We start from the raw sequence: 22,721 nt of genomic DNA on the forward strand, positions 1-22,721 counted from the left end.
GGAGGAAGGCAGGCAAGGAGGTGGGGTTAGGGTGGCTGCCCTGGCAATCGGTGTGAACCCCTGCTCTGTTGCACAGGAAGGAGCTTGAGTGTAGCCCAGACCAGGGCTCAGGGAAAATGCGGCCACTGAGAGACACATAAACTCACAACTACCCCAGACCAGCAAGTTGGCCATTTTCTCAGTTACATTCACAAGTGGCTGACACAGCTCATGGGTCACCACCTCTAGGAAGTCTTTCCGGATCCACGCCTCTTCCCACCTGACATCTAGGTAAAACAACAACAAAGAAAAGCTCCTCCATGGAAACCTACCCTGTGAGGTCCACATTGTCCCAGCTCCGATAACATGGTGGATAATGGGGTCACCTACCAAAGCGCAAGGCCCAGGAGGGCGGAGCCAAATCCAATTCATAACAGTCTCCAAGACCCAAATAGCTTCCGGCACAAACAGATGTTCAGTACTTGCTGAACGAATGAATGAATCAATGAATGAATATGGAGATGTTGAAGGTACAATCCAAGGAATCAGAAAAGATTCAGTTAAATTAGACCCATTTTAGAGATTAAAAAAAAAAACAACACTCTGAGGCCCAGAAAAGGGAAGTTCCTCTCAGCTAGCAGATGTTCTAGAGACAGAATATATTCTCCTGCCCCCTGGCTCTGCCCAGAAAGACTAGACATCAGGGTGAGTTGGCTGTGGAAACCCAGCTCTAATTTGCTCAGCCTCTCTAGGAGGCAGAGAGCAGGGGTGGCTGGCTGGATTGGGCCTGAGGTCCCCAGACCTTACCGGACCACATGGGGCATTCTGCAGCGTCACTGTGAAGGTGCCCGAGGAGCGGCTCTTGGCCAGGATATACTGACACGTGGCGGGGAACGTGTACCGGCGACCGTCGAAGGTCGTGAAATGGATGTCACCAGTCACTGAACACTCAGCTGAGGGGTAGAGAAAGGTGGCTGACACATGGTTGCTGCGCCCACAGGGACGGCCTCTGCCCTGCAGGCTCTAAGCATAGGAAGAGACAGTTCCCTGTCCTCAGGAATTCGGGCCATGTTTGGAGTGCCGACCCTCTTTTTGACACTCTGGTCTCTGGGAAGAAGCAGCCCTGCCCCCCACTGGCAGATCTGAAGGGAGATACAGCCCTGCCCTGGGCATCTCCCCCTTCTAGGAGACCAAGGCCTGAGCTTGGAGAGCAGTCTCTGGTCAAGCCCCCCATAGATAGGTCCTTAGATAGACCACCCCCCTTAAAAACCCTCCCTGGCAGGAGCAGAAGCAATCCCCTAACCAGGCAAAATGGCTCTGAGGAAACAAAGTGGGTCAAGCTGGGAACTGCGGGCCTGGCCCCCCCTCAAATTTCCTGCCCCAAAAAGCTGTGAGGCTAGAAGAAGGGGTTGGAATCCGAGGTGGGGTTCAGACATACCTGGGCAGACAGCGGAGCTGCACACCCATTTGCCTGCCGTGCATGTGCTGAAACAGAGACCAAGGAGGCACGGCTCACTTCTCCAGGCCTAGGATAGATGCTGGAGGATTGCAGGGTCCACAGAGCTCCTGTGCCCAGCCCTTGGTCTTCCCGTCTCTACAATGGGTGGCGGGGATTTCCTCCACCTCCAAGGCTTAGCTCGAATGAAATCTCCCGGGACTTAGAGATGCTGAGTGAGGGCCCCCACATCCCCAGGGCTCCCAGACCCCAGATGGACAACCCTGATGGAAAACACTGGAAATCACCACTCCCCCCTACCCCTCGGCTGTGGACACAGACCAGGCATTGCAATCTTCTTTCACCACAGAGCCAGTCGGGTACAGGGTCCCATGGAACTCACAGGGACACTCAGCTGGTGCCACGCAGTCCCCGTCCTCAAGGATCAGCCCTAGGGTAACACCAAAGGCCCACCTGACTCACCTCCACTCCTGTTCACAGACCATCTGTGGTTGCCCTGGGCCTGGGACAAAGATCCCCTCATCCAAGTTTTCACCCCTGAGCCTGCTTTCAAGCTCCCTCCTGCATAAATCCTTGGCTCAGGCCAGGTTGGAATCCCCTCTGGGCAAATAATCTCACCTCACCACCCCAAGCAGCCTGCATACTGACTAGCTTGTCTTCCCTGCCTCTCAAAAGCCTGTCACTGCATCTACAACCAGCTTGGGTACCACTTCCTCCAGGAAGCCTTCCCTGACAATCTCTCCCCACACTGAATTCCTATGTCTCTGCTTGTCTGAACCCCTGAGCAGGTCCTCACTACATTATGCCTCAGATGGGAGTCATAGGGATGTGTATCTTATCACTGCAACTGGATTCTGACCCCTAAAGTCAGTGCCTTTATCTCCCATATATTTTTATCTCAACCCTACCTCGCCAAGTGAGCTGCACCTACAGACGTGCTACAAATTTATACCCCCTAAAAAACGTGGGTAAGTGTTTAAGCAAATGCCTGTGTGATAAAAGAACAAATGAACAAATGAATGACCTGTCCTGGTCTACACACCTTACAAAGCTCAGTCCGGATCAAATGAAACACGGTGATGGACAGTCACCCTCACCGTCACCTCCCTGAAGCCGGTCATTCAGTTACTCCCTAATCAGTTGTGTGTCCCTTCCTTCATTCATTCCACAAACATGCCCCCTCTGAGCCCCTGCTTCATGCTCATCTGTGCCAGCCCAGGAAGACACTGCCAGACTCCCCCCACCCCCAGCATACCATCAGGGCAGTAGCAGCCATCTACACAGGCGATCTCACTGTCCACGCAGGATGCCCGGGACTGGCAGGAGGCGGGGCAGCAGGCAATGCACTCGTTGTAGGTGAAGCCCTTCTCCTTGCAATGCACGGCTGTGGGGGTAGGGGACAGTCCGGCCCAGGCTCTGCCAGGACAGACCCAGTCCCTACTCCAGGCCTTGGGGTAGGGGGAGGAAGGGCTGTGATCTTCCTGCTCCCCTAGTCCCGGTGGGAGCCCTGGATGACCAGGAAGTTGGCCAGAGCATGGGAGGCTCTGAGAACGACCCTTAGCTGGCTCTGGGACCCTAGGCCAGTCCCTCCACTCTGAGCCTGTCCGCTCTTCAGTCACAGGAGGATGAGGCCTCAGGACTTAGCTCCAACAACTATGGTTCTAAGCAGGACAGGACATTGAGCTGAGGCCCGAGGATGCCACCCAGAGCCCCAAGACAGAGCTCACATGAACCCCTCCCTGCCCACCAGCGGGACGCCCCTACCGCACTGCCGGAGCTGGGTCCTCCAGTCCCGCAGTGGCTGCCCTGCCTGGGCACATGCTCGGGCGTACTCAGCCAGCGCCCGGCACCAGGTGGCTTCGTCGCCCACAGACCTGTGCCAGGAAACCAAGTGTCACACCAGAGCCCAATCTGCCACCTGCCCTCCAGCACCCTTTGAAGTCTTCCAGGGCTCAAGGCAGCCCTCCTTGTCACGCAGCTAGGAGAGGGAGACCGGGAAGATATCTACACATATACAGATGGAGGCAGGACACCTGGGCTCCAGTCCCAACACTGCCATTGACTTGTTTGACCCTGAGGGCGTCGGTCCCCTTTCTGGGCTTCAGAGACTAGGGAAGCTCTGTCCCACTTACACAGGTAGGAATTTCTGAGTTTTGGGAAGCCTATCTGACAAGGCCTGGGATTATCAGGCTCAGTGGCCCACATGCTGAGCCCCCTTGCCTCCCTGTCCCCGGCCCCCGAAATACCAGGACTGGTCTCCCCACAACCCAAACCCAGCCCCACTCTGGGCTGACGACTCACTGGCAGAGATCACTGGTACAGCTGGCTGTGAAGGGCAGAGGGCTGACGTAGGCATGGCAGGCATCAAAGGGGGGCCGCAGCAGTGCCTCACACCGGTCATACACACCCTAGGGAAAAGGCCAGGAGCTGGGGGCTGGCAAAGCCATGCACAGTTCTTGGACTTCACCAGCCCCACACACCGAACGCCAATTGAGCTCAGGAGAGAGAACAAGAATGGCAGAGAAAAAAGGGTGGCACCGTAGGCACAGATGAGCCTGGGCCCCTGCAATCAGAGACTTTCTAAGAGGTGGACAGGAAATGAACCTAAGCCAGACACTAGGATGGGTAGGGGGAGGCGCTCTCCCCAGGGTCCAGACCTGCATGGTTCCTGGGCTCTGCTGTAGACACGGTGGGCGAGGCAGGGAGGAAGTTGTAGGCCTCGGAGGCTGGTTGGGGGCCTGCTCCTGCCAGCTGTGCACAAACTCAGCCACGTCGTCGGTCAGCTTCCCTGGAGGTGAGAACGAGCATGACCACAGGGGGATGGCGGGGAAGGGGCCACAGAGGGTTCTGAGAAAGGGCAGGGGGAGCCAAAGAGATGCCAAAAGGTGGGCAAGGAGTTGAAGAATCCAGCCTCCTGGCTCCCATCCCAGTCTGCATTTCCCAATGGAACCATTCTCCTGAAAAAGCTAGTGATAATAGGCCATAGAACCTGTAGTAGCTCCCTACTGCTCCAGCCTCGGGGGGATACGAGCCTGGACAAGCTCCTGCACCTGCCTGAGCCTCAGCTCTCCCATATGTGAAATAGGGCAGATAGTGCCACCATGAGGTTACTGCAAAAACTGTATGTTAAGTGTTCCGTATGCTGTGGGTACTCAAAGAGATCACTTCCCTTCTTCCGGGCAGAGCTGCCATGATTTGGCCCTGTAGGCTTCACTTGACTTCTTACCACACTTCCACAGGCATCTTCAGCTCCCATGGGGCCTTTTTCATCCTGGCTCTCTCCAGCCTTTGGCTCCCTGCCCCCGGAACATACTCATCTTGTGGGGTCAATCCCCCCTAGCAAAGTGCCCTTTAGATCCTCACACAACCCTAGTAGGGGTTCTCCTTATGACTGTTCTACAGATAAGGAAACTGAGGCTGAGTGGTTAGGAACATGCCTGAGGCTACACACTGGGTAGGAAGGGGTCCCTGGACTCCTGCTGGGTCTTCAGTACCACGAGCCCAGGGTTCTGCCCCAAGGCCTCTCCTGCCCTGCCCAGGCTGGCCCATCCCCCATACCACCCAAAGTCCTCGGAGGCCACTTGCCCTGCTCCTCACCATAGCTGGTCACCAGATCGTCCTGGGGGTCAGCATTGTTGTTCCCACACAGCCCATGAGTCCAGCCCAGGAACTCCGGGCTCATCTTGATGTAGACGGCCGAGGCACCATCCCAGGCCAGCGTGAAGGCTGACTGATGCCGCACAAGGATGTAGCCGGCCAGCCGCTGCAGACGCAGGCTCCCCATCGCCTGTGGCAGTTGGACCCTGCAGGGCATGGCCCAGAGCTTCAGGCTGTTCATGCCACCTCCACTCATCCAGTCCCTTCACCAAAGGACCTGCCGTCCCCTGCCCGCAGGACCCATTGTATACCCAGCACCCGCCTTATCCACATGCCACTGGTACCATGGGATCTGCGGCCCCCACTTTCCCTCCCCCGACTTCCCCGGTATCTGAAGTCCACCATTAGATAGGGATTCTTTTGTGTTCAGAGTTTAAAGCTTGCTCTCAAAATTGCAATTTCCCTGGCAGGGATAAATCTTAAGAGTGAAGCTGCCAGCTCCTTTCTCCTAGATGGGAGAAAAGGTAGAAGCAGACACTGACTTGGTTTGGTATTTTGGGTGGGGAGCAAGAAAGGGGTAGGAAGAGAAAAAAGCTGAGGGATAAGGAAAACTGGGAGTGGAAGAAAAGCAGTCCCAACCACATTCCCAGTTGTACTGGGACAGGGTCTCCTAGCTTGTCTGGAATGTGTCAACTTTCAATCCACCTGAAAATCAGGGAAGAAAAACAAAAACAAAAAAGGGTCTAACTGGCCAAAATTGGTACCCAAAGATCCATATACCCATCTTTTCTTCACAGGAGAAACCCTTGGACTTTCAGTTTTACACTCGGCCCAGAGAGCTTGGTTACCCAGTTTCCAGATCTGAAGCAGGAAATGAGAACGGGAGAAGGGTCCTCACAGGACGACTCCTTCTCCCAACCCAGCAGCATCGTGACAGCAGACAGCAAGGGAAGGAGAGGACAGTGAAGACAAGATAACGGGAAAGATTTCGGAACCACAGTCTGGGCCATGTGGTGTGGGGGAAGAGTCCTCATTCCCCTGGTCCCAGACGTCCCTGATGTCCCAGCAAGATAAGTGACATTCAAATGACCCTCTGTCATCAGAAAAGGTGAAACTGTGCTCAGTATCTGCTCTGAGGAGGCTTCAATTTGTATGATCCATTCAGGAAGATTCCCTCGAAATTGTGAAAGAAAAAGAGTAAGCATGTTTGTAGTGGTATATTCTCAACTATCTGGAAAATTCTGCCATTGGCCCGAATACCCACTGTCTGGAAACCCACAGGGTTTCTCAGAAAATCTTGAGGGACTCATTTTTCTTTAAACCCAGATGACAAGAAACCCAGCTGGCCTGCCAGTATGTTGCTGCCTTGACAGTGGACAATCCGCTGTTTGCCCCAGAAAACATATTCCTTCAGGCTTTCGAAGGAAGGCGCTCACCCTCCCCCACCACCAGTGCCAGGGAGCAGGCGAGCTCAGGGCAGGTGTTACAGTTACCTCTCGCCTCCGTGGGTGACCTCCTTGGCCAGACGGATCTCCTGTTCCCCCGCAAAGAAGAGGCTGACTGACCTGGAGCAGGTGTAGGGGGAGGAGCCACACTGGGGGTCGTTGTGCACCTGGTTGGGGGGTTTAGAGGCCACTGTGCAGGGTTCCTGCCAAAGACCTGGCCCTGAGCTTCCGTTCTGAGCCCAGGGACACCCCACGAAGCTCCCACTTAATGCGATCGCCGGCCCTCCGTGTGCCTAGCACCCCATGGAGGACAGAGCTGTGGTGATCCGCGTTTCCCAGAGGAGGCGACTGATACTCAGAGAGGTGAAGTGATGAAGGTCACACACACACGGAACCAGGATTCCATCCCAGGACTGAAGGCTGAATTTCAGGGCTCTTTCCAAGACATTATGCTGTCTCCCTATTTCTGAGTTTTTCATTTTTGTAACCCAGATTATCCTATCAGATTCAAAGCCAAGGTAAGCACTCACACCTTCTGACACAGAACACAGACACAGACACAGACACAGACACACACACACACACACCCCTCATAGATTCACTGGGCACTCTCATGCACACACTATAAACACACACTCCTACCATGACCCTGGCAGGCTAGGGGGACGGTCTAGTCCTTCCCTGCACACCCAGCCACACATGTCACTCCCGTGCTGCCTGTCATGTGCCTGTCTCCTCCGCCCCCTCCTCAGGCAGAACCTTCACCTCAAAGCCAAAAGACCCAAGAGAAGGGGGAGAACTGAGGCTCCCAGGGCTTAGGGGAAATCCTCAATGTTTCTCTTCCCAGTGTGGAAACCCTTCCACTAGATTACCTTAAATGTGTTTGAGCAGGCTGGAGTCAGATCAGCTGAAAGTGGGGCCTGTGAAAGCCACCCCACAGTCTAATTAAATTTTTCAAACTTTAGATCATGACCCACAATAAGAAATATAAATATATACATATATAAATAAAACAAAAATGTTACAAAATAGTATTCCCCCCTGTTAATGTGTAATGCATCCACATTATATTTTCCATTCCCTTTAGTTTTTTTCTTTTTTCCTTCCTTCCTCCCTTTCTTTCTTTCTTTCTTTCAGGGAGGGGGGTGCTGGTTATAACTCATTAAGTTTATTTCATAATCCATGAATGCATGGCACCCCATTAGTCTAAGTAATTATAACATATCCATCACGAAACGACAGTGATGAGAAACCCGATGTGTGATATGCCCAGGTAGAGAGGACAGAGTTGGTCAGCCCGTCCAGGGTGTGACAGGTCTATGCCTGAGACAGAGGGTATACCTGCCGGCAGAGGGGTGACAGTGAGCACCTCCCCAAATTCCCAAGCCCCTGGCCCTAGCTCAGTCCTAACCAAGGTGCCCCTCAGCAGAGCTGGCTCCCCAAGCAGACTTTTCTCCAGATGGAGGTATACCGACCTCCACTCAGCACCCAGGGTAAGCATGGAAATCAGATCTACCTGACAGTGAGTCTCACGCATGTGTTCATAGACAGGACAAACTTTTATTGAGCACTAATCTGGGTTCTGGGAACACCAAATGGAAAGACATGGTCCTGCCTAGAAAGCTTCTATCTAGTAGAAAAGACCAACCTGGAAACAGACCTTCGTAAGAGAAAGGCATGGGCCATGCAACAATATAGAACTTTGGTTACACAGAGAGGAGCCCCTGAGCCAGGTTAGGAGGTCAGTGCATCCAGGAGGGCTTCTTAGAAGAGAGAACCCTGAACTGAGTCATCCAGGACCTCTACCATTTCCTCAGAGGCACGATGTTCTTTGTTATTTCAGGTCCTTAGCACCCAAATTCCCTTTACCTAGAATGTTCTTACCTCATCCCTGTGACCCTTCACTTGGCTGACTCCAATTCATTCTTTGGATTTCAACTTCAATGTCACTTCCTCCAGGAAGTCTTCCCTAATCATTATCCTTCCCAATAAACAAGGTTAGGTTTCCACCACATGCTCTTCTAACATTTGGCATTTCTCCTCTGAAGCTCTCAGTTACTCTTGAAATGATTCATTCAACTTGATGTCTGTTTTCCCCATTATACTGTGAGTTCCACGAGGACAGAGACCACATCTGTATTATTGTCCACAAGGCCATTACCAAGTTTTGTGCCAGGAAGAGTACAGGTAGGTGACTAACACTTAATGCTGAGTGACTAAATCAATGACTGGCCAGGGGCAACCAGGAGTAAGTGGGTAAGAGAGAACTGAGGAGCCCCAGCTCCTCCCAGGTGTAGACTCTAACTATGACGAGCAGAGCCCTGGCCAGCACAACCTACAGAGCCTCATGGAACCTTCCTAGATTGGCAGGGTAAAGAAGGCCTCACCTGGATGGAGAAGGTCTGCCCTTTAGGCTCATGGCGCCCCACCAGGGTGTAGCTGCCTTTCCCGGAGAGGTAGTAGTAGAGACCATCAAAAGTCTCCACGTGGTGCTGTCCCCACGCCCGGCAGATGCTGTCCCGCTCTGGGCCAGCATTGTACACTGTGCCAGAGAAGAGAGAACCTGTCCGTGCGGCTGCAGTGGGCCTCAGGCCAGAGGCTAGCAGGGCCAGCCCCTACCCCTCCCAGCCCAGGACCCCCAGGTCTCAGGCCCCCAAGCTTTCCCTGTACCCATGGCCCATACCAGGGCTGGGACAGAGTTCAGACCCACCCATCTGACAGCGTGGTCCTGTGGCATTGAAGCGTCTACAGTCACAGAAGGCTGGGTACACACACTCGCCCCCGTTGAAACAGGAGAACAAGTCTGCAGGGGAGACACAGAAGGCACCCCCCCCATTAAGCCAAGCTGGGCAGAACCCCGGGATACAGCACCTCCCTCATGCCAGGCACCAGACCTGGCCCTCCCAGAGCTGTGTGGCACTCAGATCCCCACCACAGGTGGGCTCAGCCTTCCTCAGTAGCTAGCCTTAGTGGTGGCACAAGTAGGGTGCCTCACATCTGGCTGCCTGGCTCCCTCCCTGACAGGCAGGCGGCGTGGGGTCTCAGAGTACCTGTCCTCAGTGTGCATCAAGTGACCCCAGGCCATCCCCACCTGGGCCTTCAGCTCCCTCTGCTTAAAGTTCCTGGCTGCCACACAAGGCAGACTGAGTATGGAGCATGCGTGGTGAGTAGGGAGACTGCCCAGAGATCTTCATGGACCATTCTTCCTCACTGTTCCTTAAGCTCAGGGGAAGACACCTAAGCATGACCCAGGGAGTGGGGAGATGCCTCACATTGAGAAGATGGTAGACAGAAAGGCCACAGAGCACAGAGCACAACAAGACAGAGGGGAGCAGAGTGTGGTCAGGGAAGGAGCCAGGATGCAAGAGAAAGGGCCATGGACACCGGAAAGGGTGAGGGGAGAGGCCACAGAAACAGGGTGAAGTGGAGAGAGGAAACAACCACTAAACAAGGAAGCCCAATCTCACTGGCATCAGACAGCATGAGAGGGAGAAGCCACAGGGCCATGGTCATACGAACAGGACACTTCCTCAGCCAGGAAGGAGAAAGCAAAATAGAGTTGGGAGGCCAGTGCTGGGAAAGGTGGAAAGGTGCTCTTGCAGGGCAAAGAGGGCATAGGAGGCCCTGAGGAGAGCCTGGTTTGGCCTCACAGCTTCTCTGTGGGCCAGGGCCCTCCCACAGGCCACAGGGAGGGCGTCACTTACAAGATGGAGCACATTTGGCCCGATGGAGCCGCCTTTCCCAGGAAGACATGGCCAAGGAGTCCAGGACTTCAGTCTCCTTTTAAAGACGAGGAAGAGAACTCAGTCAGGGAGGGATCTCCTAAAGGTCATGGCCCTTCCCGTCCATCACCTGGAGGAGGGAGGCCCCCAGCCACTCCACTTCCCCAGACCCACCTCTGAGAGGTCTGGGAGAATTCTCAGGCCTGCCCTAGGGGAGTGAAGGTGGTTTTTACCCTCCAAAATGGCATCTTGGAGGCCTGAACATATTCCCTCCCCTTCATGCTCCAATAACCCTCCAGCCTCCCCTCTCTTCTTCCCTCCCTAGTACATTTTTGAGTCCCCCACAGCCCAACACAAAACCCCCTTATCTGGAGAACAAATATGTTTCCCCCTCCCCACAGAAACCACACAAGGCAGGCCTAGGAAACAAAGGCAACCCCTTGCCCCAAGGCAGAGGAACATCTCACCCCATCTTCCCCCCCAACCTTCCTCACAGGTCACCACCCACGGTCCTCAGAACTCATCTCCAAGCCAGGACTCTCCTTGATACCATAAATCTGAGGAGGACACAGGCAAAGTTAGCTGAGAAATCCTATCTTCCAGACCAAAAATCCCAACACGTGGTCTCTCCAGATATAAACCACCTGAAATTAGAACTATCCTGAACATCAGGTGTGTCCAGTCACCACACAGCTAGCTGACTTGGATACCTGGGACCCTAGTCTGAGGTGGCTCATATCACCTGGCTCTGGGGTCTGGGGCATGACAAGCTCCTCCCCTCTCAGAGCCCCAGCCTCCCTGTTTCTATAGATTACCAATATGAAAGGGACAAAGTCCCAGCCCTCAGGGAGTTCATGTCCTTGTTCATAGGGCCAACAAGGGACCAAGCACACTGTGGGTACCTGTCTCACGTGTCTTCCTCTCTCCCTGTCATCTCTACATCCTCGGGCAGAATCCCCAGCCTCTGGCCACAGACTTAGAACATGGAGAAGATTCAGAACCCTTTGCCCCTGGAGCCCAGCCTCGGGTCTTTGCCCCTCCTTGGCGGGCCCAGTCTCTCCGCCTCATCCCTGGGTACTCACCACCTCCATTTTCACTGTCCTGCTGACCCCTGGGAGGTCACTGGCCCCTCCTGGGCCTTGTCCCACTTTGGCCTCTGGTTCCTGGGTCCTCCCCAGCTCTCCTTACCCTGCACACCCAGCCTGAGCCCCAGGAGTCAGGCTTCCCATCCTTGTCGTAATCAATCTCACAGGGCCTCAGAGAACATGGGAAAAACGATCGCCTTGCATCCCACAGGCCCCAAAGAGCTCTTAATGAAACCTAGTCTTTTTGTCTCTCCACTCCTCGCCCCCACCTCAGATGTGGCTTCTGAGATTGGTGTTAACAAGGGCAAGATAGCGCTATAGAATCAAGGCCATTTTCTGGAGAAATTTTTAAATCCTGCCCAAATGATTCATCTTCAGTATAGATCAGAAGTTTCTAGTCATTTTGATGCCAAGAACCTCTCTGATAATTGAGTAAAATCTATTGACCCAATCCTAGAAAAATGTTTATAAATACATAAAATGAGACACAAGATGACAAAAGACATCGATTATATTGCAATATAGTTATGAAAATATTTTATCAAAATGTGTGATTTGGTACTTGTCCTTGTTTATTACTACATTAAACAGCAAGATCTAACAATGGGTCTTATCATGGCCAGGGTTTTGAGGTAGTAAGTATAAAGGAGATCTGGAAATACCAACAAGTGTACGGTGATAAAACAATATCTGTGATTTCTCCTGGTGACAATCACAGACACTGCTACTGCTGTTTTGTGGTTTGTAGCCTACAGGCATAATTAAAGGGAATGCTAAATTTCAGTGAAATTGAGGTTCCTGTAAATAACAATGCATTTTTCCCCCATCCTGCTCTATATGATCAGTGCTCTGGAGAATGGCTGTGCTCTGTAGGAATGTGGCAGCACTGAAATGAAGGTTGCTTACCGATGAGGTAATTCCAGGCAGAAGCCCTTGAAGGATCCCCTGGTTAACTTTCTGGCTAATGACTTCATTCCCCCACACCCACTCCAGTGGGTTTAAAGGAAGGCCATTCCAACCCCTTATTTGCTCTAAGGAGAAACATGAGAAACCTACTGGTGTTGTCTGTTCCAGATGCTTCCCCAAGGAGAAAGGAGGGAGGCCTACCCTGGAGTCCAGCAAGGAAGGAATCCTGCCAAGGGAATGAGGTGCTTGGCTGAGGGTCATTTTCCCCACCAAAACAAAGGGATTCCTGGAGTCCAGTGGGGCATTTATGTTGTGGGGCAACAGCCTGGCTTCACTAGTAGACCTTGTTTCACCTGCTTCCTAGGGGCCCCAACAGGTCACCCACCTACCTTGATATCATCATATATAAAAAGAATAACAGGACGCTTGGGTGGCTCAGTGAGTTAAGCATCCAACTCTTGATTTTGGCTCAGGTCATGATTTCAGTGTTGTGAGATGGAACCCAGCATTGGGCTACCTGCTTATCTCCCTCTCCCTCTGCCCCTCCCAACCTTCTCTCTCAAATAGATAAATAAATAAATCTTAAAACAACAACAACAACAAAAACATTTTCTTTCAATTCAAACTGCATCCGACTATGATTCTAAAACTTGGGACCTGAAAAAATGGTCAAACGAGAAATAAAAAGCTTAGATTATCTGCCACTTACAGAATAAACAAGTTCTCTTCCTGTCTTCAGGGTCTTCCTACCTATTTCCAAAAGGGAGGTATTGGGGGCACATTGTTTTCTATTATAAATGATACTCCCCAAACTGCTGGCACAAGGAGCTGCCCAGAGCAGATCCCTAGGGCCACGGTGTGTGAGTTGAGGTTCAAGGTGCTCTGGGGGATCTGGCTGTGGGGTGGGCCGGATTTGTAACGTGTCTGCCATTGTAGAAAAGATGCGTGCAGGACAGGATTGGAAAGAGAGCCTAAGTCACCTGATCCAGAGACAAAAAAAAAAATTGTCTCTCCTCTCAAAGCAAACCTTGCTGGAGACCTGGTCAAGGTATGGAATAGGGCCTCTTATGGGGTTTTGTACCTCCCCAGACTAGGCAGGGACAAGAGAACTCCACGTTCATACTTTCACCCCGGGGCATGTGAGAGTCTGCTATGTCCTGATTGCATCAGTAGTGCCCTCCTCCCCAAATAAAACACAACGAAAACAAAAACAAACTGAACTGACCACAGGGTTCCAAGAGATTAGTGAAGTGGGAATACAAGTGTCCCATGAATTTGCATACTTCAGACGTACACTAGGAACACTGTTCCCTTTCAAGTAACTGCAGAGACAAACTTCCTGCAACCTACAGACCTCCCAGCCAGCCCCAGTCCCATACAGAAATAAGCCCCTCCCCGTGTAAGCCCCCCCTCCAGGCCTCCTCTCACCTGGCTTCCCATCACTGTTGTTGTATCCTCCGTGGCAAGGGTCACCTCCTGATGTCTGTGGCTAGATAAGAAACAAGCCTAACTTTGGGGAGGGGATAGGAATGGGACATGGCCTCCCCACCACCCCAAGGGCACCCCACCCTCAGTGCTAAAACCCTGGGGTCATCCACACCAGGAATAAAGGTGGGAGGCCTGGGTGGGGCAGCCGCAAGCTTGCGCCTACTCACCTGGGCTTCTGGGCGGGCTCCCGCCGCTGCAGCTCGCCATTACCCTGGGCTGTGAGTGCTGCACCTGGGGACGATTGCGCCCCACTCAAGCCAGGCCTCCCTTTGTTGGGTCTCCCACCACCTGTCCCCCACCTTCCAGGAAGCCTCTTCTTCATCCCCGCATTCTCTCTCCTTACAGACTTCAATGCGTTCTCCCCCTCTCTGGCCACCTCTCCAACAGGGGTCTCCCTTTTCCTCTTACTCTCTGTGCCCCAGTTCTCTCTAGCTCTCCACTTGGGGTCTCTTCCATCCTGCCTAGCTTGGGACGCGTTCTGCCCACACACCCCTCACCGGCTGTCGCTGGCCTCTTTTTCCTTCTGCGCCCCCTCCGACCCTCCCCTTGGCTGTCGCCCTGACCTCCCTCGAACCTCTTTTTCCTCCCTTTCTAGAACCTGCCCGTTCCCCTGAACATTCCCGCGACCCCCGCCTCCCCTAGTCCACACCCCTCTCACCGAGAGACTGCACCGGCAGGGACTGGCCCGCCGGCTCGCCCCCCGTCAGCCAGACGCAGGCCAGAAGCATGCAGAGCGCCGGCGCGGGGGCGCCAGGGGCCAGGGACCCCATGGGGTGCAGGGAAGCTGGGAAGCCTGAGCGCAGGGCCGGGGGGCCCCAATGCCTGTCCCTGCGAAGGCAGGGTCACATCTCCACTCCCCGACCACGGTCCCTTTCGCTCTCTCGCCCGAGGGTTCCCTCGGCCCCTCCTCCCAGGAGCTTGGCTCCTCCCCGAGCTAGAGTGACATGATGGCTCAGCTCATTACCATAACTTAGGCGCCAGCCTTTGCCCTTTTGCCCCTCTAGTCCTGTGGCTGATCCTCCCTAAAGGGGTCTGGATTCAGATCACTGGGCCCTAATACCCTGGGGGAGCAAGTGCAGACCACCAGGCGCCCCAGGCACTTGTTCGAGTGAGTCCGGTCTTCCACTCTCCTTCCACAGATGCCCTGGGACATGCCACTCAGTGGTCAGTGGCACAACCAAGGCTCAAGGCTGCAGAATTCTGGCCTGTGCTCCCACCACTCAACCACTACAGCTTCCAGGGCCCCGAGGCCCTACTCTACCCCCACCCCCATCCCCCCTTCTGAGCACCTCTAGGGAATGGATTGTGACTTAGTCCTCTGTATGCCCAGCACTAGTTCAGGCCCCAGCTCAGAAAGCATTGACTGAAACACAGAAGTGCGTCACACTCCCAGATTACTGCTCCCCTCACGACCAGACTTTAACCACAACAGCAGCAGCAACAACAAAATGGAAAACAGCGACAAAACCAACCGACCAACAAAAACCACTTTAGTTTTGTGAACAAGATACACTCCCTGTCCAGGAAGAATATTTTAATGCTGGAACTGTGGGCCTGGGAGCCTGGAGAACCTGTGAAGCATTCTCCCGGGCACTTAAGTGTGGGAACGCCAACCGGATGCAAGCCTTGCAGATAATTATGATGATGAAGATCATGATGGTAGTGGTGGCCCCAGGAGACCCCTAGGCAGGGATATAGACTTGAGAAGCATTCATTCATTCATCCATTCAACAAATTTGTTGAGCATCTATTTCTTACCACACAGTGTTCTGGGAATATAGTGGTAAATAAAGCACACTTCCCCACACACAGTATTTGAAACCATAGGCATAGATGAGAGGAAGAGGAGGGAGTCAAGGATGGAACCCTGGTTAGGGAATAGATGAAGGCAGGGGAAGCTTGAAAAGGAACAGTCATAAGAGAGGAGAGCAAGGCCTCAGTGCCATCCTCAAAACCAAGAGGGGAAGCATTTAAAGAAGGAGAGAGTCTGTGGGAGTGTTGCTCATGGAAAAAGATTGAGGTGGCTAGTGGACTGCATTTCCCTGGTGAGCCCATTTGCCACTCAGCTGGATTCTAACTATGAAATAACAGCCATATGACTTAGTTAAGAGATATAGAGAATCAACAAAGTAAACTGGAGGGGAATATATTTTGAGTATCTTTCCTGGACCTTTGAAAATCCCACAAGTTTTCTCCTTTTATCTTGGATTAACTAGTTAATACTAAGGTGAGAACATGGGTAATATTTGAAGGTTTCTGTCCAGGAAGGTTTTACATCCTAAACTAGGCAATAATTTAGTAAAAATATGTAGTTGGTAAAAATATGTCTGTTGGCAAAACTTTAGGTATTGGGGATAAGATGAAAAGGGGAGAGGGTCTGTAAATGTCCCTGAAGTTACAGTTGTAAGTGTCCCTGAAGTTACACTATTTTGGGTTGCTGACCATCTCCCTGTCCCCTGACCCCTGACCTGTTGCAAAGATCAGGCCCCCACCCTGGGTTAACTCCAGGCACTAGCTAGCTCCATGATTAAAGATCTCATTCTCTCCCATTCACATCTGTTTTTATCACCCCTCTTCCCTCTCAGTCTGTCCCAGGCTTGGTTCATCATTGTCTTTGCACTCCAGCACTAGACCTAGGAGTTGAACAAACTTTGGTTGAATTGAATCAGGTGAACCAGATGGGGTCTCGGCCCTGGGTAAAGTCAGCAGTAAACCGGGACGTCCTTGCCAGGCCCTTCCATGCCTCAGTGAGACAGAGAGTGTGTGTGTTTGGAGTGGGTTTGGGCTAGGGAGGTGGGAGGGGAAGTCGGCTCAGGAGAGGCACTGCCTGGCCCTCAGTGGGGCTTAAGACCCAGCCCCCAAGGAATTCACAGATCAAAGATTTCTTCTGACCGGGAATAAGCCCATGGAGAAGGTGATTATAGAAAGGACTCGGAGGTGAGATGCCTGGCAGGGGGTGAAAGCCTCAGGAGCGCGCAAATGGGCCTCTATTTGGGTATCCATACATTATCCCTACCTACCCTCCTGACACTCTCGGGACCTTCTCAAAAAAGTATTCTGACCGCCACAAAAAGTCTCAAACTCCAGCCCACGCCTCCCGAGATCCTCTCCCTCCGCCGCTTGTATTTGGGGATCATTCCAAGCGGAGCGCTGGCCTGGAGTCCGATCACTGCCACCACCACCACATATACACACTCCAGGCCCTTCGCTCCGCGGTTGTCGGTGGGAGGCGACAAGCTTCAGGACAGGTGTCTTCGGCTTTCCAGCCGCCGCGCCCAGGCCCCGCCCCCACCGCGCTCAGGCCCCGCCCCCACCGCTCCCAGGGCCGGCGAATCTCCCGTGAGGCTCCTGCCGGCTTGGAGCGGCCCGGCACCCGAAGGAGCGAGCTGTGTAGCGACTCGATCTGTGTCGCGGCTCGATCTGGCGCAGCCATGGATCGGAAGGTGGCTCGAGAATTCCGGCACAAGGTCAGAGCTGCTAGGGACCCCTAAAGCGTCCAGGACCCCGGCAGGGTCCTGGCAGGGTGGAGGGGGATGGACACACCCGGCCCACCCCTCCCTTTTCCAATGTGGCCTCAGGGCTGTGGAACCTGAGGGTTGTTTGGTTTCCAGCAGGGATCCCAGTAAAATAAGGGAAGGGGCACTAGGACTGTAGGTGTAGGAACCCATAAACGGATCTTCAGACAGTGTCCTTTCTCCTTCCGCCCTGCAGGGCTGGGACTTTTCTGGGGTTGGAATTCCTTCCAGCCTTGACCTGTAGTGGGCAGAACCCAGCTCCTAGTGCCCCAAGCTGAGGGCTGTTGGAGCATACAGAGAGGGTATAGGGCAGTGTCTGAGAGGTGGGGACTGGTGGAAAGGGAAACTGTTTCTCTCTGTCCTCTCAAAAAAAAAAAAAAAAAAAAAGAGTTAGAAAGCACTTTAGGGAGCCCCCTCCCCGCTTCGGGGCATTTCTTAGGGCCTAAGAAGCAGCTGAGGAACAGGTGCTGACCAGGGGGCAGAGGGAGAAAGTACGTACGGAAAGTCAGCCAGATCCTTCAGGCAATGCCACATCTCCCCTGGTGTGTCCCAAAAAGGCACCTCAAGGATGGTCCAGGATTCTCAAAGGTCCTTCCTGAAAGCTGGAGGATTTCACCCAGGGCATTTCCAGAACTGTTTCCAGAGCTGTGCAGGAGCTACTGAGGCCCTGAGGCCAGAGAGGACCATTAGAGGTGACTCAGTGGACCTCCCCACCAGGACTCAGGATGCTTCAGAGCCCAAGGATGAAGCCAGGGGTGTCCAGAGCTACCCACGGGCCCTGCCTCAGGGACAGGTGACTGTGCACCCTGACTCACATTGCTCACAGGGGCAGTGTCTTTAGACCAAACCAAACCTCTTCTGAGGCCTGAGCGGGTAGAGCTCAGGTAGGTAAGGTCAGAGTGCTTAGCCCCTCTCTGGCCACAGAGAGGCCCAGGGGAGCCAGAGTAGCCAGCCCATGTGGGGGCACCAGAGCTAAGGGCCAGGGGCCAATCATTCATTTAATAAATGTATTCTGAATGCCCACTCTGTGCCAGACCTGTCTGTGACCTCGAATTGCTGGCTGGGCAGGTGGGCGGCAGACCTCACACTAACAATGACCCATGGCTGGGTGCTGAGTGTTGGGGTCAACGTTTGGTAGGGTAGAAAGGGGGAAGCTCATACCAGCAGAGGCCTCCTAAAAAAGAGGCCTTGCGTATTCTAAGAGTAAGAGATAGCTGGAAGTTCAGCAGGAGATGGGGGGCTGGCGAATATCAAGGGAAGTATAAGACTGTCCAGCAGTGTGTCCTGTTGCACAGGGATGGGAGGAGAGAAATTTCAGCTGCTGAGGACATTTGGTGAGTGTAGATTTCAGGCAACCCACTTTGAAGGAACACTACCTCCCATACCCTCCCCCAAGACTCAGGCTTGAATTTCAGTTTCCTGCCCCGGGCAGAAAGTAACATCCGGTCCTCTTTGGCCTTTTTCCTATGGGTACCAGTCTTTGCCTCTTTTTCGAGAATTACCTCTGGGGTCCCTGGTGTCTGACTGCGCCTGGAGTTAGCCTCTGTTTCTCTTCTCCAGGCCCTGCAGGCTCCAACAGGCCTCAGGCCTCTGTGTTTCCACTGCCCTGCTCTTCCTCATCACAAGAGTCATTACCTATTAATGCCCCTGTGTGTGCAGGCGGGGCAGACACCAGACTGGGGCACCAGATTGGACTTTGTGCCCTGCTGCTTCCCAGACAGCAGCAGCCTTGCCCTCCCAGGTTGGAGATCATCTAGCAACCAGGGAGAGAGGACAAAGCTGCAGAGGATACAGATGGGGGTGAAAGCCGTACTGGGTGAAATTTACAGCTCCTGTCTGTTGCTTCCTAGCTGTCCCTTGCTTAGTGTTGCGGAGCACATTTACCCGTGGGGAATGGTTTGTAACCTAAATCTTTAGTTGTTGGAGATGGCACGACAAGTGGCATATTGTCATGGAACACGCTATGTGGCCTTGAACAAGTTATTCACCTCTCCGAGCCTCAGTTTTTTGATTTGTTAAATGAGGATAACAGTAATATTTAGCTAGTAAGGTTCTTGTGAGTGTTGGATGAAATCTACATGCGCGTGGGGAGTTTAAATAGACCTTGGCATTTAGTGAGTCCACAACAAATGTCCGTTGTTGTTGTCTATTACCTGTTAGTTATAGGTAGAACTGGGGTCAAATCTCAGCTTGGCCACTCACTGCCAGTGAGACCTTGGGCAAGTCATTGAATTTCTCTGAGCTCTCCTTTCCTCAGCTGTGAGATGAGGTTCAGAGTGCTTACCTCACTGGACCATTAGGACTAAATAGGAATTCAAGGATTGGCTGCTCTGCACCCATAGTAACCATCTGGTCCACAGCCACCTGCAGATACCTGCAGAGTATCTTGGAGGAGGAGCCAGGAGGCTCCAGGCTGGTGAGTAGAGTCTGTTCCTCTGGGCCTATGCAGTTTTTCAAGGACACTGGCAACACTGGCATGCTCTTCCCAGCAACAGCCTTGGGCCAGAATACCAAGGAGCAGGGAGGAGAGCATCAAAGACTAAGCCTCTTCCCTGAAGAACCAGATTTTCAAAAGAAGGCTCTCCCCCTTGGCTCACTGCACCTGCCCGATGCAGGAACTTGGTTACTCATTTGCTCAAAAGAGCTTTTATTGCCTGGTCAGCAATCATGCATTTATGGATATCTGTAGTGTACCCTGCCCAAGGTCAGGCACCTGGGTGGGGAAGAGGGGATAAGTAGGGAGGTCAGAAAGAGCCCCTGCCTTCCAGTGTTTTGTGATCATGCATGCATGCATATAATAGACATTGACTGGGCTGCTAATACATGCCCAACCGTACTGTAATCATTGAATAATAAAACAAAGTCCCTGGCTCCTTAGTGGAGGAGACAGACAGTTAACAAGTAAGCCAATACAAGTATCATAGAATGCCAAGTAGTGACAAATGCTATGGAAAAAAAAGGGGGGGGGGATGAGAGGATAGAGAGAAACCACATGGTAGTCAGGAAGGTCTCTCTGAGGAGGTGATATTTGAATAGACATTCAGAAAGAAGTGAGGGAAGGAGCCATGGGGATATATAGGGAAGAACATTCCAAGAAGAGGGAACAATGAGCACAAAGGCCCTGCTTTAGGAACAGCAGATAGGATGGTGTTTCTGAGAGGAAATACGGATTGAAGAGTAATGGACGTTGGACGAGAGTGGGATTGGGGCCTCGAAGGCCTTGGTCAGGACTTTGGGTTCTCAGAGTGATGGGAACCAGCAGGGGAGTGACCTGACTGCTTTACATTTAAAAGGGATTGTTCCAGGTGCTAGTAGAGCAGACTGAGGGGACCCGGAGCAGAAGGGGGACCGCAGACAGGAGGCTCCTGTAGCAGTCCAGGCCGGGGGCGGGGGGGTGACTTTGACTAGGAGTCCAGGAGCATTCAGACCAGGAACACAAGAAAAGGTAGATCCGATGGGCTCTGCTGATGGGTGGCTTTGGGTGTGGAGAGAGAGGCATCAAGAGGGAGTCTACATTTGGGGAGGAGCAGGTTGGTGAGGACAGGAGGGGAGGCCGCAGAGCTCCATTTTGAATGTTTTAAGTTTGAGATGCCTGTTCCTCCATTAAGTAGAGAGGTGACTAAGAAGCCAGTAGCTGTGGGAGCCTGAAGATGGTGGGGAGAGGTCAATGCTGGAGCCTCAGTGAGTCCTTGAGGAGTAAATGGTAGTTCAGCCCCGAAACTGATGAGGTCACTTAGGGATGCGGTGCTGATGAAGAGAAGGCCCAGGACAGAGCCAGAGCACCCCAACCTTTAGAGGAGAGAAGGAGGAGAAGGAGCTGCAAGTGAGGTAGGAGAAGCAAGGGAAGGAGGGTATGCTCAGCTGTGCTAAGCACTGGGTCAAATGCCACGAACTAGCTAGCAGGACACAAGTGTCTTGAAAAGACGAAGAATAATAAAACAAGAATCAAATATACCCAGTACTACTCGGGATCACGCTGTGAAGGCCTGGGAGGAAGTGTGGCTGGATCCATTCATCCCACCAGCATTTATGGAGGGGCCCCCGGTCTGCCAGCTGCTGAGAATACAGCACTTATTTTCACTCACTCATTTAGTTAAATAAAACTAAACAAACACTGAGAACTTAATTTGCCAGGCACTGTGCCAAGCATTTAATGATTATTAATTCAATGAATAATAAAAAAAAAGAAAGAAAAACAATGATTAATCCCTCAGAGAAGGATGAACTCCTACGAAACAGGTACTTTTAGCCCCATTTTACAGATGAGGAAAATGACGCACAGAGAAGTGCAGACCCAGGTGGGGAAGGGGCTTGTTGGCCTCCCCCTGTGCCCTCCTCCCAGGCCAGGGTCTGGGCCACACCCAGATGAGTGGGGAGACAGTAGAGTAAAGAGAGAACATGCAACACAGCTTGGCGCGTGCCATGGCAGAGGTGGGAACAAAGTGGTGTCGTGGGCACGGAGAATGACAGGACAGGCGTTGTTGGGGAGCACGAGGGAAGGCTAGACCAAGGGGAGCTGATGTTTGAGGTGTCTGGAAGGTGAAGGAAGAGCTCACAGAGTGGAAATGATGCTGCCCATCCCACCCCCCCAACACCACCACTAAGAGCCACAGGAGCCAACAGGGTGTGGAACAGCCCGGGGGCACAGCAGCAGGCCAGGTTCTCCTGAAGCAAGGGAGGGCAGAACAGGAGAGAACCGAGGCTGCGGAGAAAAGCTCAGACCTACGTGTAAGGTGATCCAGCAGAGAGCCAGCTGGGGAGTCAGAGCCCCATTTCCTTTCTCCTCAGGCCCTCTCACCACTGGCTGGGTGTCAGAGGGCAGGGGGCCCCGGTAGAGCCTCCTGGGACACAGGGCAGCACGGAGAATGCTGCAGAGTGGGTCTGGGAGCACAAAGGGAGAGATGCAGCCCACATTTCCGAGCTCTTAAAATCTTGGAGCCCTGGGCACCGTGGAGGTACTTCGTATATATTCACGTATTTAATCCCCACAACGGCCTGAGGAGGCAGGTGTTCCTTGATCGGAACATTATTTAATTTGCTCTTGCTCTCTTTCTCACTCCCCGGGTGCACACGTGGAGTTGTATTTGCAGGAGCTGAATGTGGTTTGCTCTACCCCAAACCCGTGCAGCTGTACTGAAGGGCCAGTCCATATGGTGGAGGAATGCTGGGACATGATGCTGGGTAGGGCCCAAGGCTAAACCCAGCATTTGCCTCAAGTGCCCCAGACAAGGGGCCTGAACCCCCACTCCCCCCACCATACAGACTGAGAGCAGACAGGCCCATCAAGCATCAGCCAGAGAAGGCTGCCTTGGGACGGAGGGGACCAGACACAAGGTGGGCGGGGAAGGAGGGATGGAGATGATAAAGTCTTTGTAGGTGGTGGGCTCCTTTAGGGTTTCTGTGCCCGTATCAGGAGAGATTCAAGAAAAGGAAAGACTTTTTTTTAAAAGATTTTATTTATTTATTGAGAGAGCGTGCAAGAGAGAAAAGAGAGTGCGTATGCGCACGAGCAGGGGTGATGGGGGTGG

The 22,721-nt window shown here is 52.9% G+C and overlaps 2 protein-coding genes across 3 annotated transcripts in view; one reads left to right on the forward strand and one right to left on the reverse strand.

Annotated features, from left to right (window-relative positions):
• Positions 1–14,448, reverse strand: part of OTOG (otogelin) — a gene marked incomplete at both ends in the record, with an annotated part of 76,567 nt that extends 62,119 nt beyond the window's left edge. The window contains 15 exons of the mRNA XM_080816287.1: positions 787–932; positions 1,418–1,464; positions 1,757–1,865; positions 2,691–2,819; positions 3,200–3,309; positions 3,737–3,843; positions 4,093–4,223; positions 5,033–5,238; positions 6,526–6,644; positions 8,865–9,019; positions 9,188–9,280; positions 10,182–10,257; positions 11,388–11,454; positions 13,846–13,909; positions 14,337–14,448. Coding sequence (XP_080672413.1) covers positions 787–932; positions 1,418–1,464; positions 1,757–1,865; positions 2,691–2,819; positions 3,200–3,309; positions 3,737–3,843; positions 4,093–4,223; positions 5,033–5,238; positions 6,526–6,644; positions 8,865–9,019; positions 9,188–9,280; positions 10,182–10,257; positions 11,388–11,454; positions 13,846–13,909; positions 14,337–14,448 — 1,671 coding nt within the window. The remainder of the gene's footprint in view (positions 1–786; positions 933–1,417; positions 1,465–1,756; positions 1,866–2,690; positions 2,820–3,199; positions 3,310–3,736; positions 3,844–4,092; positions 4,224–5,032; positions 5,239–6,525; positions 6,645–8,864; positions 9,020–9,187; positions 9,281–10,181; positions 10,258–11,387; positions 11,455–13,845; positions 13,910–14,336) is intronic.
• A 2,566-nt stretch (positions 14,449–17,014) lies between these two features.
• The window catches only part of USH1C (USH1 protein network component harmonin), a 46,013-nt gene continuing 40,306 nt past the window's right edge, over positions 17,015–22,721 (forward strand). For both annotated transcript variants that reach the window (XM_080816435.1, XM_080816437.1), the window contains exon 1: positions 17,015–17,145. In XM_080816435.1, the coding sequence (XP_080672561.1) occupies positions 17,110–17,145 (36 nt within the window). In that variant the 5' untranslated portion in view covers positions 17,015–17,109. The remainder of the gene's footprint in view (positions 17,146–22,721) is intronic.

The sequence above is a fragment of the Martes martes genome (genome assembly GCF_963455335.1).
Source record: "Martes martes genome assembly, chromosome: 10".
Classification (NCBI taxonomy): Eukaryota; Metazoa; Chordata; class Mammalia; order Carnivora; family Mustelidae; genus Martes; species Martes martes.